Source organism: Notolepis coatsorum, assembly GCF_963971535.1.
Source record: "Notolepis coatsorum genome assembly, chromosome: 11".
Classification (NCBI taxonomy): Eukaryota; Metazoa; Chordata; class Actinopteri; order Aulopiformes; family Paralepididae; genus Notolepis; species Notolepis coatsorum.
Window position 1 is genome coordinate 51,189,306 of NC_140175.1, and position 19,681 is coordinate 51,208,986.

Genomic DNA, 19,681 nt, shown 5'->3' on the forward strand with positions numbered 1-19,681 from the left:
CTTGACTTGACCTTGGATTGTGTTGTGTCACTGAGCTGAATGTACTGTACAGCACCCTGCTGTACTGAGCTCTGTGTCTTGTGGTACGGGGAGCTGTGTATCTGGACAGGCTCTGTGTCTTGTGGTACGGGGAGCTGCGTATCTGGACAGGCTGTGTCTTGTGGTACGGGGAGCTGCGTATCTGGACAGGCTGTGTCTTGTGGTACGGGGAGCTGTGTATCTGGACAGGCTGTGTGTCTTGTGGTACGGGGAGCTGTGTCTCTGGACAGGCTGTGTCTCTGTGTCTTGTGGTACGGGGAGCTGTGTATCTGGACAGGCTCTGTCTCTGTGTCTTGTGGTACAGGGAGCTGTGTCTCTGGACAGGCTCTGTGTCTTGTGGTACAGGGAGCTGTGTATCTGCTGGACAGGCTCTGTGTCTTGTGGTACAGGGGGTGTGTCTCTGGACAGGCTGTGTCTCTGTGTCTTGTGGTACAGGGAGCTGTGTCTCTGGACAGGCTGTGGACACAGCTGACTGAATCCCAGAGGAGACTTGACAACTTAGCCTCATCAGGCTCACTGGAGCCCACTGGCTAATTTACAACACAGACTGGAGAACTACTCACATTGTGTTATTCAGAGCATGGATTACTTTTTGACTGCAGTTTTAAGTACTTATCATATCATATAATTATCATATAATAGCCTACACGTTTATCATATGATAATAGCATATGATCTGTGGGTACATATAAAACATCAACATACTGGCCACTGAAGCATAATTTGTGTGTTTTCTTTTGGCAAAACTGACAGTATATCCTCCTGATTTCTTAATGAATTCGGAAGCAGCCCATCTGTCTCCTGACCAGCAGGGGGTCAGCCAGCAGGTGGCACTAGACTATTGACCCACAGCTGCTGCAGAGGCAGGTCATCTGAAATCAGCCAAACACTGAGACCTCACACATCACTTAATCATTGGACTTATTTGGAATGTAAAGCATCTGTCTGCTTATATTTCTATATCATGGTGCCTTGTAATGATACATCTGAGGTCCTTTTGATTTCTGATTTTGATTGATTGATTTGCTTTATTTCTAACTTTCCAGTGGTATTGATCGTGTCGTGGTGGAAAATCCACAACTTGGTTCTGGAGAAATCTATTAGATTAAGCAAAGACCTGAATCTGTTCAAAATTATAGTTATTTGTCAATTATATAAAAAATTCAAAAGATTATTAATTTGAAATGTTTATTTGCATTTCACAAATGTCACAAAAAATAAATTGAGTCAATAAAAGCGGTCTGAGACTTTTATACCCACTGTCTAAAAAACATCTCATGAACTTGAACTTGTCTTTTCTGGATTCTGATAAAAGCTCTGCTCAAAAGTCCATCACTATATGTCACAATCTCAGGTCAACTGTAGTTCATGACCGATATTATTGCTTAATTTGGTTTTTATCAGCGGTTTGCACAGAATAACTCAAACTGCACTTAGGTTATATGAAGTTCAACTGTCTGAAGTCTGAGAGAGGGAGGAGTGAATGCTTGTGCATGTCTCAGCGTGTGTATGTAGTACACGCAATTATTCAGTAACAGCTTTATATAAAGAATGAAAACAATTACAACAATCTGAGTCCTTTCTCAGTAGAATACATGCTGTTCCTCATCCAAGCTCCGGATAGTTCGCCACAAACTAGGGATGCTCGATATTGGCTTTTTTACCGATACCGATATACCGATATTGTCCAACTCTTACTTTCCGATACCGATATCAACCGATACCGATATATGCAGGGTTTCCCCCCCAAAAAACGGAATAATTTCAGGTTTAACATTTACATATCTCTTGTTGTGGAATTAACATTATGCATACTTTTGACAATAAATAAAATCAGAATTTGTTCTTACTTGCTTGCCTGGGTAAATATAGGTTATAGAAATGAAAAAAAAAAAAAAAAAAATTACCGATACCGATATTTTCCGATATCACATTTTAATGCCAATATCGGTAGGCCGATAATATCAGACATCCCTACCACAAACCAATGCAAAGTCAGTGGGGTCACGCTCCTGTCTGTACAAACTGAAATCACTCCACAGTGCACACAAAGTAGGGCTGGGCGATATGGCCAAAAACTTTATCACGATAAAAATATTCATATCACTATCGATATACATGAAATAATTATTTCTGTCAAGTTTAAAGGCTATTTTTGCTGCTGAATGAAAGCTGAAGAAACCAGAAGGTTAATTGTGGTTCAGAATATTCTTTATTGTCAGACCATGACAAACTAGGACTACTTGGCAAACCACAAATCTGAGGTAGAACATGAACACAAACTGTATAACAATAACACTTTTATAACTGGAATTAATAATGAAAAAAATTGAAATAAATAATAATTATTATTATTACTTTTTATTTTAAATTTGTATCCACCTTTTCTCCTTTTTTCTATTTTTCTCCCATCCCAATTCCACTGTGCCAATTCTTCCCTCCCCTGTCTTGAACGTTGCTTGCATATGCCCCCCACTGGCCGGTTGTAGGGAGGATAGAAGCCTTGCATCACGTGTCCCCTCCGATACACGAAGAGGCAGCCTGTCACATCTTTTCACCTGCCAGCGCGGACTCTCATTGGCGAGGTGTAACGTGTGGGAGGCTCACACTACCCCCGCCATTTTCCTGTCTCTGCTGTGCAGGCGTCCCCAACCGACCTGTAGGAGTCGCTGTCCACAACGTCCAGATTACCACCCATCGACTTCCACCCGCTAACTCTGCCAATTGAGTTAGTATGACGGCCGGCCCAAGCCGGAGGCAACGCAGACAGCCGGAGTCGAACCGGCGCTGGTGACGAGCGCAATGTCCGCTCGTATATAATTTTTTTTATAATTATTGACCACGTTTCATATAAAATATATCGCGATAATTATCGTTGACGTTTTATCGCCCAGCCCTAACACAAAGTAAACTTCAGTCAGTGAGCCTCAGTCACCTTGTACAGACAGGAAACTCAATCCCATTGACTTTGCATTGGTCTGTGGCTTCCTATGCTGAACTAGTATGAGTAACAACATGGATTGTGCTGAAAAAGGATTCAATCAATCAACACCAACACATCATTGGTAAATAGGAAATAGTGCTACCATTTTGTCCATCAACTATGGCGGCTAGTCCAGTCTCAGAATCTCAGTGTATTTGAAAGTAGTAGTTAGACTAGTAAACAGTGATGTACAGGAACAGAATATCAGTCTATTTGAAAGTAGTAGTTAGACTAGTAAACACAGTGATGAATTGTAAATCACTATGAATTGAAAATGGGGGACCCTGATGTAAACAAGACAACGTCTTTCTCTGGTCTGCATCCCCTTAACAATTGTGTGTATTGAGCCGTACTGTATTGTACCCATTCTGCAATCTGTTAAATAAAAATGTCATTCATTCATTCATTCATTCATTCATTCATTCATTCATTCATTCATTCATTCATTCATGTACAGGAACAGAATCTCAGTCTATTTGAAAGTAGTAGTTAGACTAGTAAACAGTGATATACAGGAACAGAGCTTTGTTACCAGCTGATAGAGACTCGTTTACAATACCAGACCCATTCTGGCTGACGCTTCAAGCCTCACTCTACCTGCAAAAAGCTTCTAATTTCATACTTTAATGGTATGATGACGCTTTATAATAACACACTTGACTCACTGAGATTGTGGCACTGTAGAAAGAGTTCTTTAAAGCTTTTCAATGTACAGTACAACTACATTGATTACACAATCGTGGGACATAGTAAGAAGAGTTGCTGAGAACAACCTCTAAAAGCTACAGCTCATGTATTCTAAAAGATAAACACACATTAGAAGAGGGTTTTACATGGTTATGCGTCTTTCACATTGCTGCACATTGATTGTGCTTCTTGCCCAGCACGTCACTGTGTGCTTGAATGGCTCTCAGAGCAGCAGGGAGACATTGTGGCCCACAAATAGATTCCATCTTCATCACAGCTGAACATCCTGAAGCAAGAACAATATGACAGGCTACTGCTGCTGCCATCTGTCCAAAGCAAGAGGGGGGATGGTCTACAACTTGTTGGATGATGTCACCTCTTTTTGACTCATATTATTTCCCCTTTATTTTCTCTGGTTATATAATAATGTTGTGGCGGTAGTATTTCAATCAATGGTGTAGTCAGGACCACCACAATCCCCAGAATCCATCCCATCCCATCCCAGACCAAACCCACACCACACCAGACCAGACCAGACCAGATCAGACCAGACCAGATCAGACCAAACCTGGACCAAACCCAAACCAGGCCAGGCCAAACCCAGACCAGACCAGACCAAACCAAACCAAACCAAACCAAACCAAACCAAACCAAACCAAACCAAACCAAACCAAACCCAGACCAGACCAGACCAGACCCAGACCAAACCAAACCAAATCCAGACCAGACCAGACCAAACTCAGACCAGACCAGACCAGACCAAACCAGACAAAAACTGTGTTTTAAATTATGTATGTTTGGTGGTAAATAGATTAGAAGTCAGTGTGTAACATCCTCTGTTTTATACAACTGGGAGGAATGATCCACAAGCTCTAGTCTGACTTCACCTCATTCTGTCCGATATTATTTCCATTTTACCCCCTGTTACATAACACTCCAACAGCGTGTGGCTTGGTAGTATTTGGCTGGCGTGACTTGCCCTCGGACATCCCTGCACCATGCTTCACTGGCTCAGATTACCCAGTGGGCATCCTGATTCCTGCATTGGGCACCGTGGCAGGGCAGGAGCTGGCGCTGAGACTGGCAGTGGGTTGGCACGGCAACAGATGGAGTGTGAAGGTCATGTGAATTAAAGGGCAAATAATGCTCTGGGTGGGTGTGAGTGTGTGCATAATATGTGGATGATTGTGCATGGTGGGTGGATGTGTGTGTGTGTGTGTGTGCGTGTGTGTGTGTGTGTGTGTGTGTGTGTGTGTGTGTGTGTGTGTGTGTGTGTGTGTGTGTGTGTGTGTGTGTGTGTGTGTGTGTGTGTGTGTGTGTGTGTGTGTGTGTGTGTGTGTGTGTGTGAGTGTGTGTGTGTACCTGTGTACCTGTGTACCTGTGTATGTTGTGTGTACACAGTCACTGTCAGGGCATGTATGTTCCTGTTTCAGTGATTCAGATGGTAAAACTGGAGAGAACATGGAATCTCAGTGATTGATAGTGACAGCAGCTCCTCTCTTTTCCTCTTCTTTCCTTTCTTCCTCTCATTTTCTCTCCTCCTTTCCTTTCCTTTCAGATAAGATAAGATACAATAAGATACACTATTCCTTTATTGATTCCCTTGGGGAAATTCAGGCATCATTGCAGCATGGGGAGGGGGGAGAGGAGGAAGAAAGACAATACATATTGGCAATAGAAGATTTAGTATAACATATGATAAATTAACAGTATACACAAAGGTGCAGATGAGGGTCTGTATGCCTGAGTTTGTTGGTGTCCCTTGAGTTGATGTTACCCCCCCCCCCCCCCAGCATACAACGTCAAAAAAGAGGACACTGGCTACTACAGACTGGTAAAACAACTGCAACAGTCCAAGGCTCTGTACTCGTCCTCGTTGTTGTCAAAGGTCTTCATGATGTGTGACGTCAGAGCAACTGGCCCGTAGCCATTGAGGTGCCTTCTTGCCTTCTTGTGCACCGGGACATTGTAGGACGTCTTCCAGAGCTGGGGCACCCTCTCCAGCCTAGTGTTGTAAAAAATATCGATTTTTCGATACATATCGATTCTGAATATTTAAAACGGTTTCAATACTCATTTCCCGCAATATCGATATTTAATTATTCATAATATATATATATTTTTTTATAAAGAAGTTGCATCGTTTATTTCAATACCTGTAATAGTACAGTAGTCCACACACACACACACACACACACACACACACACACACACACACACACACACACACACACACACACATGTGCATTCAGTTAAGTTGGAATATGACTGTAATACAAACAGTTCAGTTTGTCAGGTACATGCAACACAGATTACAGTGTTTATCTGTCTGCTTGAGAAAATACCATGTTCTGCAATAAAAAATATTGAAGTGAGATGAACAGACTGAACTTTATTTTATTAGATAAAACATGTTGACAACGTTTTACTTTGTAGTTGAAAAAAGATTTTTTTTTGCAATACTCGTATTATTTATTATTTTATTTCATTGGGTTTTTATCCCTAGTTGCACTTTTGTTGCAACCCCAGTTATCCCATTAGTTCCCCCAAACTCAGGTCTGTTATGTTAAGCTAAGAAATCAGCTAAGAAGCATATATTATTTATTATTATTTTATTTCATTGGATTTTTAGCCCTAGTTGCACTTTTGTTGCACTTTTTTGTGTTTATTTCATGTTTTTAACAGTGCATGAAAGATTGTGTATTACTGCAAAAATAATATTTGAAAGAAATCATATTGGTTAAAATTTTTGGGTCACGACTTAACACTTTGAGTGCCACTCACAGCTTTTCTCGGGTTTACGCCCCGACCGTTGAATGCCACGGTCACGAGTATTCTCGGGTATTTTATTTAATTTTTTTATTAGCGATCTGAAATCATATTGCATCACGCAAGCCTACCGTTGGAGATCCAGGGAGCGCCGGCGCTCAGATGTGAAAAAAGCGCCCCCTATCGTCTCCCAGATGGTAAATCACCCTTTTGGAATGGACTCAATGAAAGTGAATGGGAGAACGGATTTCTGACTCCACATTTTACTTCTCACTGATGCAGCCGGGGTCTACCAGAGTTCATTCTGGAGCCTCTGAGCCACGGCGAATATGGGTTGTACACACGATGGATCAATACATTTATGGATTTTTTTCGAATGGCGATCGGATATTGGAATAAACCATTTGGATACCGTCTGACCTCAGGTAAGGAATCTATGTTATCAGTGTTAGAATAATCAGACTCGTTTTTACGGATATATAAGCGTTTATGTGATATGTGATATGGCTGTTTTGACTGTAAAAGCCATGAGGAAATAAGAGCAGCGATTATCAGCGCACGGCACGAGCGTGCGTGCGCACACATATACTATCGATCATCTAGCGTTTATTTGAAAACGATTCATAAATAGGCCGACAAATGACAACGTTCTGGAATATTCCATTAAAAGGCTATTATCATAGGCATGGGTTGTTTTTCCCCGGAAAACGGGTGATTTTCAAAATGCTATCAAACGGAAATGAAGCGATAAAAATACAATCTGCCTTGCCAATGTTGACTGGAAAATGAATCTTTGATAAGCGACGGGCAGATTAGACACATAGCCATAATTTAAAACATAGATTAGGCGATATTAACTTTAACATTGGCCGTGGATGGTGGCATTCAACGGGGTAAAAAGGAAAACACGGCCGGCACTGCAAGTGTAATGACTAAGGAAAATGTTGGGTCCCGAGGCTAGACCAGTTGAGAACCACTGATCTAAAGTACCATAAGTTCATGCACTTTTAACATACATAGCCCCAAGTAGCGATGGAACCTCTAACCCTGGCAGTGTTAGTGCCTTGCTCTACTCATTGAGCTACATAAAACCACCTTTTTCCTTTTTGTAAAGCAGGATTACTTCAACTTCTTAGCCTTAGATGCTAATTTTGTGAATTAAATGTTGCCTGGGGACATAATACTGCCCCTGTCACAGAAACAGAATGGCGACCCATTCTGGGTCTCCGGCCAAGGTGGCCATAGTTTGAGAACCAGTCCAGCATGGTGTTCTATTTAAATCTCTCCCTGACTTCAGTCTCTGAGGGAAGATGTTTATGCTTTATGGTCAGCGTAATGGCCTGACCTCATACGACTTAATGTAGATTATGTTTTCCGCGTGTTAAAATGCCAGGCCATATAACTAATTAACCTGTTAGCTCTGACTGTAATGAGTGATGTGAGCCGTGAGGATGGCTGCTACCCTCCTCGGTACAGAGGGCCGAGGCTAATTGGTCATTATAATGGAATGGTTGGCTGAGGCCTCAGCCTTCTAATCATGTGGACAACAGCTGATTGGAATGAGCACAAATAAGACATCCACCTTTATTTCTACCCCAGTGCCCTGGCATGGGGATCCGGTGGTGTCCCTTCCTCCGACTGCCCAAGATACACAAAAAATAAAGAATTCCATACTGAAAGTATATTTTTAGTATATTAAGTGTGTTAAAAGTGTATTGCTAACCATATGTGCCTATCTGAGAGTATACCTGCAATGCATTTTGGGTACTTTCATGTACTAATTCAAAACACATTTAGTATGATATTCATTCATATGATGTGTAATCTAAGTACTGACTGTCAGTCAGTCAGCCAGTCAGCCAGTCAGTCAGTCAGTCAGTCAGTCAGTCAGTCAGTCAGTCAGTCAGTCAGTCAGTCAGTCAGTCAGTCAGTCAGTCAGTCAGTCAGTCAGTCAGTCAGCCAGCCAGTCAGTCAGTCAGTCAGTCAGTCAGTCAGTCAGTCAGTCAGTCAGTCAGTCAGTCAGCCAGTCAGTCAGTCAGCCAGTCAGTAAGCCAGCCAGTCAGTCAGTCAGTCAGTCAGTCAGTCAGTCAGTCAGTCAGTCAGTTAGTCAGTCAGTCAGTCAGTCAGTCAGTCAGTCAGTCAGTCAGTCAGTCAGTCAGTCAGTCAGTCAGTCAGTCAGTCAGTCAGTCAGTCAGTCAGTCAGTCAGTCAGTCAGTCAGCTCTCACTGTTCCATTACATCCATCAGAACTCAGGAAAACCTTTGGGCTTTGAATATTTTCCCTGTAGCCTGACATCTCAACACAGACAGACTTGACCTGTGTGGAATAAGAAATGGCAAATGGCATGAATGTGTGTTGAGTGTCTCTGGCCTGGCAGAGGTCTGAGTGGCAGTCCTGTCCCTAGCAGAGGGCAGAGCTGAGGGACAGAGACCTACACCTCATCTACCTGGCTGTAACACTGACCCTCGTCATGACTGACCTCTTGACTCCATCCCGCCCCCTGACTGACAGACAGTCCTGCTCTATCATTGTTGTTGACTCCATGCTGTCCAGAGTCATATGTTCCCCTGTCCCCTCATGTCTGTAGCCTCTGTCCCCCTCTTCCTCCACCCCCCCCCCCCCCCAACCCCTGGGCGCAGTAGCTTGGTATCTGTGGTTCTGATGTGTCAGTTTACTTTCTGTCCCCCTGCTCCATGTCTCCTCACCAAGGAAGTAGAAAACTGTCCTCGCAATCTGAGCTAAAAGTGTGAGTGGCCACTGGCCAGTGAGGCTCCTACTATGGCCATTGAATAAATAACATGTTCTGGGTCTCAGTACTGAAAGTGAATCGCACTCAGTACTGGAAGTGAATCATCAGTACTGGAAGTGAATCATCAGTACTGGAAGTGAATCATCAGTACTGATAGTGAATGATCAGTACTGGAAGTGAATCATCAGTACTGACATTGAAGATGGGCTACATTTATTTAATACACATAGCACAGGCCACGGCATTATGGCACTGTAGGACACATGTCGATTGGTCTCATAGGCTGTGGTTGGACATGTCTACTACTATTGCAAGCCTGTAGTGATTCTCTAGTCTGCCTGTAGTAACTCTGTAATCCCTCCCCCCAACTACCTGCCCCAGTAGGAGGGGTAGCTTGGCTGTTTAACCCCTTCATCTCCTCCATGGTGCCTGACCTGCTGGTTGTTGCCTCCATGCTGTCACTCCACAGTCCACACTGAGTCACATGGTCTCTGTACCCCCTCACCCCTGTCTACCCCCCCATCGCCCCCCACTGGGCCGCAGGACCAGAAGCGGAACTACAAGGCAGTGCAGTCGACAGAGGAGGGGGGCTCTGGGGGGGCCTATCTAGAGCCACTAGTGGCCCTGGCCCAGAACGGAGCCAACATGCACAACGTGTTGGGGCCTGCGTGCATCTTCCTACGCAAGGGCTTCGCAGAGAATCGGCAGGCTGTACGTAAGTCTAGACAATTCGCTTTATTCACCCAGATCAAAATGAGACTGCGGGGTAAAACAGGAAGTGCTCCTGAGAACTGCTTTGTTATGATCATGTTACAACTGAAAAACATCAATACAACAATATTATAAATATGACAGTTGGAAATATTACATAACTACAGTCACATGACTACATTACAACCGAATAACTGTTTGGTGCCGTTGTTTTCTTAGAAAGCTAAGAACACATGTGACTGATCAGGTAAATTCACTATCATCAAAGCACAAAAACAACACTGGTTAAAAACAATCTGGTATTGTATAACAATCTGGTAACGGTCAGGTATTCATGAGTTACAACAGTGTGTTCCATGATTATTTCCCCTTCTCATAGTGGTGTTTTTATAGTGAGGTTTTTACATGGCAGTGAATGGATACTTCCACGTATTACCACCCCATCACATCGCTCAGACAACATGGTGAAAATGTGAATAAAGCGAATAACAACCTGTGCATGAATGTCCTATTCACCTTATCCTGTCCTGCCCACTGTCGCTGTTCTTTTTCTGCTTGCTGAACTGGCAAAGATGCTACAGCTAGTGTGGATATTCCCAAACTGAAGAAATAAAACATCTATATACTGTAGACCAAACTGCTTAGCTCTAGGGATGCACCAATCTGACTTTTCCAGTCCTGATACCGAAACAGATACCTGGGGGGCGATACCAGTATCAGTATCAGTGCATCCCTTATCTTTGTAACAAGATAATAAATAATACTATTTATAGACGGTTACACTGGAATTCTGTTGCTAAGGAACCCAATGTATTTCCTGTCAACTATTGCATCAGTAAATAAACTTTCTCCTTGTAACAAAGATAACCTTGTTCAGAAAATAAATGAATGGGCTTGCCGTTATTTCATTAAAGATTTACGGATGTTGAAGGCAAATATATCAGTTTATGGATAATGTGTCACGCGCACATGGGAAGTGGAAATACAAAAGCGGCAAGCTGGCAGCGTTCCTGTTGCCTAGAAACATAAGGTGAATAGGCTGACTGTACACTGTCCACAGTACAGTGGTGCCTCCGGACAGCAACAGCTTGTGCATGAATGACCTGATGGCTGACTGTACATGACATGAGTACAGAACGTCCTGACAACCACCACCTTGTACGTGCATGCTCGTAGTATACTAACATACTAACATATTATTGTAACATAACATATAACATATATATATATTGAGAAGATGAGTATATTCTGAGGGTAATTCGGTGGGTAAAATGATATTTGGAGGATCTGGTGATTATGAATGTGACATGAAGTTATAGTGAATCCGGATGTGTAGAATGTGTGCAATTTACTGTAGATGTGTGTGTGTGTGTGTGTGTGTGCGTGCGTGCGTGCGTGCGTGTGTGTGACCTTTTCAAAATAATTTTGTTGCTTGGGAAACAGCTTCGGCTCCATGTGCATTTTCTGTCAGCTACTATATTAGCAAACACTGCAACAGGAAATACACTTGCGTGACCCCATTTAGAATAATCATGAAAAGGTCTATAGACACTAGGAATGCTGAGACGGCTTATGATGGAGAGACGTAGGAGAGATGGTTACCATACAGTACTTACAACCACAGTCTGACAAAGTAGTAGCTCAGCTGCAGCAGTTGGGGGTTAAGTGTCTTGAGAGAATTATTCATTCACTTCCCCACCCCGACATTTCCTGCCGGTCCAGGGGATCGAACCGGTGACCTTCTGGTCACAAGCTCACTTAATACATACTGTATTTGTGTAGTTACTGTTATCATACATACTGTATATTTAGTGTAGTTACTGTTATCATACATACTGTTTATTTAATGTAGTTACTGTTATCATACATACTGTATATTTTGTGTAGTTATAGTTATCATACATATTGTATATTTAGTGTAGTTACTGTTATCATACATACTGTTATCATACATACTGTATATTTAGTGTAGTTACTGTTATCATACATATTGTATATTTAGTGTAGTTACTGTTATCATACATACTGTATATTTATTTAGTGTAGTTATAGTTATCATAAATACTGTATATTTAGTGTAGTTATAGTTACCATACATACTGTATATTTAGTGTAGTTATAGTTACCATACATACTGTATATTTAGTGTAGTTATAGTTACCATACATACTGTATATTTAGTGTAGTTATAGTTATCATACATACTGTATATTTAGTGTAGTTACTGTTATCATACATACTGTATATTTAGTGTAGTTATAGTTATCATACATACTGTATATTTAGTGTAGTTACTGTTATCATACATACTGTATATTTAGTGTAGTTATAGTTATCATACATACTGTATATTTAGTGTAGTTACTGTTATCATACATACTGTATATTTATTTAGTGTAGTTATAGTTATCATACATACTGTATATTTATTTAGTGTAGTTATAGTTACCATACATACTGTATATTTAGTGTAGTTATAGTTATCATGCATACTGTATATTTAGTGTAGTTACTGTTATCATACATACTGTATATTTAGTGTAGTTATAGTTATCATACATACTGTATATTTAGTGTAGTTACTGTTATCATACATACTGTATATTTAGTGTAGTTACTGTTATCATACATACTGTATATTTATTTAGTGTAGTTATAGTTATCATACATACATCAACATACATTCTAGAGCTCAGAGTTTACAGGCCGCTAGCCATGCTACAACTACTTACCAACTTTTTGAGAGAAGCGTCAGTTCAACAATCTAGCGATGACCCCAAACTCACTCAACATGATACCATTTGGCATTTGCAATTTCTTAGATTTTTTACAATATTTTTAAATAATTTAAAAAAGATTCCCCTTTCTCTTACTGTACTCTCTTACTGTAAACAGGGAAATATTTCAGTACCTTCCTCCAATGGCCACTGTTTATGAATGTTTTAGCATTTTCTTTTTTTTTTACTGTTAGTTTGTAATGTCCAAGACAACTACTATAATACCCATAAATCCTAGCTAGCTCCCAACGAATCACTGCTCCTAAATTTGTGTCAGGTCACTGACATTCATGAGTTTTGGAGAGAATCTTTTGGGAACGTGGTGTGTTGGTAGTATCAGCTGGTAGTATTGTAGTTGGCTGTTATGTACATGTCTTTGACCTTTTTCATACCTTACATTTCTAATGTTTTTCTATAAAGATTCCAGTGGAGTTCCCATTTGTATCACCTTAAGAGGTTTCTGAAATCATGTTGAATGATTTAGGGCCAGGCTACATTGATCCATCACAAAATCGAGGTATTACTGTCTGTTGGTTTGTTTGTAAATTAGAAGTTAATGTAATTGTGTTTACATCAGTTTCAAAAGTCAAATAAAAAAAACTGACACAAATCTGGCAGAGACGGACACATCATCAGCCCTGTCTGACAAACGAATACTCCTCATTGACAAATAACTAAAAACAAGACGTTAACCGACACATAAGACGGATCAATGTACTGTAGCCAGGCCCTTGAGACTCACATTCATCAAACTACTGTGTTGAAAATGAACGGGCAAAGTTCCTCTGGCAACAGGGTAACCTGTGACACCTTGCTCCGCCTTCCTCACTAAAAACCTGACTAAAGATCAACAGAAACTAACTGGATGGAATTACTAAAATGTGACTAAACATTTTAATAAAAAACTAAAACTACTGCCAGAATTAATACTGGTTGATTGTAATGACATGTAGAATAGGATGCTGTGTTGATACTGACTTTGTCTTTATGATTCTCTACAGGACAGAGAGCTCCGGCCTGAGGAAATGGATGGTAGGTAATTTGATGCACATATGTAATAGGATGAACATTGTAAATATATACATATAAATATGATAATATATACATTTTGTGCTTTTATAGCATTTTATAGTTTCTATATTTCTGTCCTATTACATAATATGTAATATTATGGTCTTGTCAACAATTCAATTTCTCCTCAGGAACAATCTTATTTGATGTTATCTTATATTTTATTATATCTTATCTTAGGTTTATCTGATCTTATATGACCTTACCATACTATATTTATGTCTTACCTTAGCCTTATTATATCATATTAATAACACCCCCTGGGTTCAAACGAGCACAGTACATTGAGAGACCTTTTCCACACGTATACAGATATTTTTGAAAACATAGTATTTTCTCTGCGTTTTGGCCTCCCATGAAAAAGACGGAAAACGAAGGTTATCCTATAACCCTAGTTATATGATTACTGGCAAAGCGTCTTGCTTCGCCTATTGGACTATGCTCGCGCCTATGGCGCACGTTGAAAAAACCTTTTACATGCACCTTACCTCTACCTAGCCACACCCACTTCCGTTAGTATAACCCGGTGAAGTGGCCATGCTTACCCTTCAGAGTCTGAATTTCACGCGAAAAACAGCCACAGGTCCTCAGGGCCGAAAAGCAAGACTCTTTGCCAGTAAGCAAGCGCGTAGCCACGATAAATGTACCCCCTGAGGTCCCCTCACGACCACCAAAGTGAGGAGGATCCTAGCCCCACACTCGTTCTAACGAGGAGCATAAGGATAGGACTCCATGCGTAACAGGGCGCAGCTTCCCTAAAATGCACAAAGTGAATAGACTGTGCGTAAAAACCCACCATCTACATCACCACATATCCCTACTAACACACTAGTAGCGGGATGCAGAAGAGGTCCCAGCACTAAGGACCGCATGAGAGACAGAGCTCTCAGTCATGTCCATGAGATAGAACCTGACAAAAGGACCCGGGGAGGACCACGAAGCCGCAGCACAAATGGCCTCCACCGAGACCCCTCTAGGCAGGGCAGCAGAGGCCGACACACCACGGGTGGAATGCGCTCTGATGCCTGCGGGGGGAACCTGTCCAGCCAAGGTGTAACAAAGGGCGATGCCCTCGCACAACCAATGTGATAGGCGTTGTTTTGACAGTGCCTTACCTTTGTTAGGGCCACCATGACAAACAAATAGTTGACTGGTCCTGTTTGCGCTTAAGATATATCGCAAGTGCATGAATAGGACACAATAGGTGAAGGCTCTTTTCCACCTCACCTGCAAGCCGCCGTTATCCTGTCTGTCCTGACCAGGACGTGCTGGTTCCTCACGAGAATGATAAGCTCCCTGAGGACCAAATGCACTGCCTTCAGTTCCAATACATTGATATGTAGGGTAGACAGAGCATGCCGACTGCCCCCTACTGCATTGGTCCGACATACCCCCACCTTGTGAGGGAGGCGTCGGAGAAGACTGTCATGTGAGACATGATGCTGCCCATGGGGACACCTCTGGTGAGGGTCCCCGGTTCCCTCCAGTGGTTGAGGTCCCCTATCACTGATATAGGGACTCTCAGGCGCCTCCACTTGCCTCTCACAGGGTCGATTCTCATGCTGGAAAACCACCTCTGTATTTTCCTCATAAAGAGGAGGCGGAGCGGGACCACGGAGTGGGCAAACGCCATCCTGCCGAGCAGGCGCATTACGGCTACGCCGTTACCGAACTGCAAGGATGAAACTCCCCAAGCGCACTGAGAATATCTTCCCAGCGCCGGTCCGAGAGAGTCGCCCTCATAGACCTTGAGTTTAGGATTAAACCCAAATATTCCACCTGCTGGCTGGGAAGAGGGGTACTCTGGGACCCTCCGACTGGCTAAGGACCAGTATGTCATCTAAGTAAAATAAGATTCTTATTCCCTGACGACGTAGATTTAAGGGTGTAGATTTAAAAAGAAAAAAACGTCGATGCCGCGAGGGAGATTCAAACCCCGGTCTCCCACACCACGGGCAGCAACACAGACCGCTATACCAAGAGGTGAATTCACTTCTGAGTAATGGGTTTATTCGTAATGGGTTTATTTGAGGATGTGAGAGTGAGTTTAACCCATAGCACCGCTACTTACCCCAGCCCTTTTTACCTGTATATGTGTGGATGGGTGAAACGGAGCTAAAACTGAGCTTTTGGGAGACATGCCTCTGTACACCCATATACTGTATGGATATTTTGTTATTTGTGGACCATGGAGAGCTCCCTGCAGCCTGTTATGTTTTTGCGTTGTTGCATCTAAAACACAGCTGGTGTGGACAGGAATTTATTTTCAAATGGAGGAGTGAAAAATTAAATAGGACAGTGATATTTAGACATATCTGTGTAGGTGTGGACATGGTCAGAGACAGTCCGCTGATGAACGCCAGGTGAGCTGGCCTTTATTCAAACACACATGTGTGCTGATCGAACTGAGCCAGCAAATCAACATGAACCGTCAGTAATCGTCTGTGTGTGTGTGTGATTGTTTGTGTGTGTGTGTGTGTGTGTGTGTGTGTGTGTGTGTGTGTGTGTGTGTGTGTGTGTGTGTGTGTGTGTGTGTGTGTGTGTGTGTGTGTGTGTGTGTGTGTGTGTGTGTCTGGGCTGCAGTCCCAGTCTCGCTGTAAAAAAGAGAGAGATTAATCACACAGTCCCGCTACACCTGTGCTAATTAACCCTCCCCCACTGCTTCTCCGGTGAGTCTCTCCTGAACCACACCCCTCCTCCCACACGTACCATATATTTGTATATCTTATCTTGGTTCATTCATCCCTTCTATCTTTTCAGAGCTGCGGGAAGCATTTAAGGAGTTTGATAAGGATAAGGATGGTTTCATTGGCTGTAAAGACCTGGGGAACTGCATGAGGACCATGGGATACATGCCCACCGAGATGGAGCTGATCGAACTGAGCCAGCAAATCAACATGAACCGTCAGTAATCGTCTGTGTGTGTGTGTGTGTGTGATTGTTTGTGTGTGTGTGTGTGTGTGTGTGTGTGTGTGTGTGTGTGTGTGTGTGTGTGTGTGTGTGTGTGTGTGTGTGTGTGTGTGTGTGTGTGTGTGTGTGTGTGTGTGTGTGTGTGTGTGTGTGTGTGTGTGTATGGGGAGTATTTATGTGCGTAAGTCTTTTCTATTATTTTGCCCTCTCCTTCGTCCTTCCTGTGACAACCAATCATAGCCGTGTCCTCATCACCATGGTAACAGAGTATATTCCTTTAACAACTAGCTTTGAGAGCATTCATCTCTTAAGCCTGAGCCCTATTTTCTGAAAATCCGCCTAAAAATACATACCTAAGTAAATGGAAGATTGCTCCACTTCTACATGGTCCATTTGCATGCTGTTGGTATCTAGGGATATCTATTGATCTCAGGGAATGTATTCCCAGTGTCAGACATATTGTGTCTGTTACTAGGCTTGAGTAAATTGTGATGAACCAAAGGGGAATATAAAAAATAAAAAATGATTATCTTTTTTCATCTTTGACGGTGAATAACACCATGCTAAAAATAAAAATGACCAGACATGAAAAATTGCAACTGAGCTCATTCAGCACCTTCTTGAGATGTACAAAATATCTAAGCAAATGAATAAAGGGAAGATGATTAAACTGGAGATTTTGTAGAGACAGTACTGAATTCTGCCATCTGGAGACATGCAATTTGAGCGCCATAAACCAGAGATTTATCTGGCTTTGGTCCTTTGATCTTTTCCTTTGATCCCGTTATATACGGTCAGCCGGAGCCCTCTAGTTCAGGGGTTCTCAACCTTTCTGCTGCCAAGGCACCCCTGTGTCCAATAAAATATTCCAGGGCACCCCTACATACGTCTTTTTGTTTTTAATACAAATAGACCTCCTGTTCACTATAGTGCCACGTTTTGATATATTGAGCTTTAAACTTTAAGTAAATTTTTTGGAACACGCAACCTAAAACACCTTCCTCTCCCAAACCGTTCCTGCAATTGTTTTATGTTGCATGATGATCATGGATACATTTATTATGTATTGTATTTTTTATGTTTAAATATCAACATCATCTGTCTGTCCACCCTCAGTACATTTACTATCAATATAATATAGTCGTCTGACTTCATCATATCTTTTCAAACGCACACACACAGAGGGAGAATGCCCCCCCCCCCTCCTTCCCAGTCTCTGTCGCTCTGAACAGGGCTTTAGCTTGATTGATTTATTGATTGAAAACTTTATTAACAGATTGCAGAATGGGTACAGTACAGCTCAATACATACAATTGTTAAGGGGATGCAGACCAGAGAAAGACTTTCATCTTGTTTACATCAGGGTCCCCCATTTTCAATTCATCGTAACATATATGACATACAGATAGACAGTACTGCTACATCTATACATTTATGACATACCAGATTTGCAAATACAGTACTGTTTGTGATACGAAAAGAGTCCAGAAAGAAAGTATATACATTTGACGTAGAAACTGTACATTGGAGGTGGTTGGGTAGGTGGGGGGGGGGGGGGGGGGGTACTGTACATTGGAGGTGGTTGGGTGGGTGGGGGGGGGGTTGGGTAGAAGGGGTGGGTGGGGACACTGTACAACTGTACACGCAAAACTGTACATTGGAATATTGACAAGACCATACTTGTAAAGTAGTAAAGTTAAAACACTAATTTGGCTGTGGGGGGCCAGAGGAACAGGAGTCAAACAAGGTAATTATTGTAGAAGCTAAACTTTTCTCCACATAATTACTCTTTATGGGACAACGACATAAATTCAGAATAATACTATTCAGCAGGAGGTGATTTGACTGTCAAATACCATTAGTTAAGTCATGCTCCCAGGTAGAAAATAAAACCGAAATGGCAGTACATTTAACTAGTCATTATAGGCATGGTTAGATTTGCTCAATAGCTCAAATTCCTGGTCAAGAGTGAGCCCCAACACGTTAGTGTAGGAGTAGACATTGCAGCATAGGATGCAGCCAAGAGCTTGTTGTTAGCTTATGCTAATGGGACATTAATTCCGTTCTTAAACACGACGTGGTCATAAAGGAATGACAAGGATTGCAAAGCATGTTATATGCATTTGACCCGTTACGGAATAAAACAGCAGGGATTTGTTTTGGGTCGCGAAAACACTATCCTTGCTCTGTTTCAATGTGCGTGTTCACTGTTTCAGACGCTACTGCTCAGGCTGCTGAGCTGAGAGACGCTACTGCTCAGCCTGCTCTGTGTGGAGATGCATCCTTATTGGCTGTGTGCTGTAGAGCGGATATGAGTCACGACACCACGGATTTTCAAAATAAGAGTATCATAATGACCTGAATGTTGCTAGCTGTCGGAGCCTAGTTATTATAGCTGGAGCTGCGCGTGGGCAGAAATGAGACCCGCTATAGGATTTTCAAAATAAGACTGTTGTCATTCTATATTTTTAAAGAAACATTGCCAGGCATCTCGCGGCACCCCTGGCAGCTCTCCGCGGCACACGGAGACCCCTGTTGAGAACCGCTGCTCTAGGTGTCTCTGATTCATCTGCCCACGTTGGAATTGCAATGACGATCGAATCTCACCAGGTGGCAGTATCGCCTACCTTTTTAACTCTGATTGTCTGAACTAAACTGTCTCTCTCCTGCTCCCTTTCTTTCCTGACTTGCTCTGAGGGGGAGGAGCTCTTGCAGAGCAATCGCTAGGAGATCTCCTCGCCTCAAAACCTATAGTTTCCCCGTATACGAGTAATTACATATAAACGAGTAATCGCGATCGCCGATGGGATCATTGGAATTAATCTTTTCGGAGTACCTACTGGCTAAGGTAAGGTACATTCTATGTCTATTTTACCAAAAGTTTCTGTAACGATCACAGTGTCGTATGTTACCGGACCTAAACCAAGCTTTTGATGATTTTGTGAAGGCACATATGTACATGGTATATACCCTTGATTTGGGAGT

At 42.2% G+C, this 19,681-nt stretch overlaps 1 protein-coding gene across 2 annotated transcripts in view; it reads left to right on the forward strand.

The window, feature by feature from the left end:
- Positions 1 to 19,681, forward strand: part of cabp1b (calcium binding protein 1b) — a gene marked incomplete at its 5' end in the record, with an annotated part of 90,675 nt that overhangs the window by 55,702 nt on the left and 15,292 nt on the right. The window contains 3 exons of one of the 2 annotated variants that reach the window (XM_084325459.1): positions 9,771 to 9,938; positions 13,717 to 13,747; positions 16,547 to 16,690. In XM_084325459.1, coding sequence (XP_084181585.1) covers positions 9,771 to 9,938; positions 13,717 to 13,747; positions 16,547 to 16,690 — 343 coding nt within the window. The remainder of the gene's footprint in view (positions 1 to 9,770; positions 9,939 to 13,716; positions 13,748 to 16,546; positions 16,691 to 19,681) is intronic. The other variant, XM_084325460.1, reaches the window with a different exon arrangement.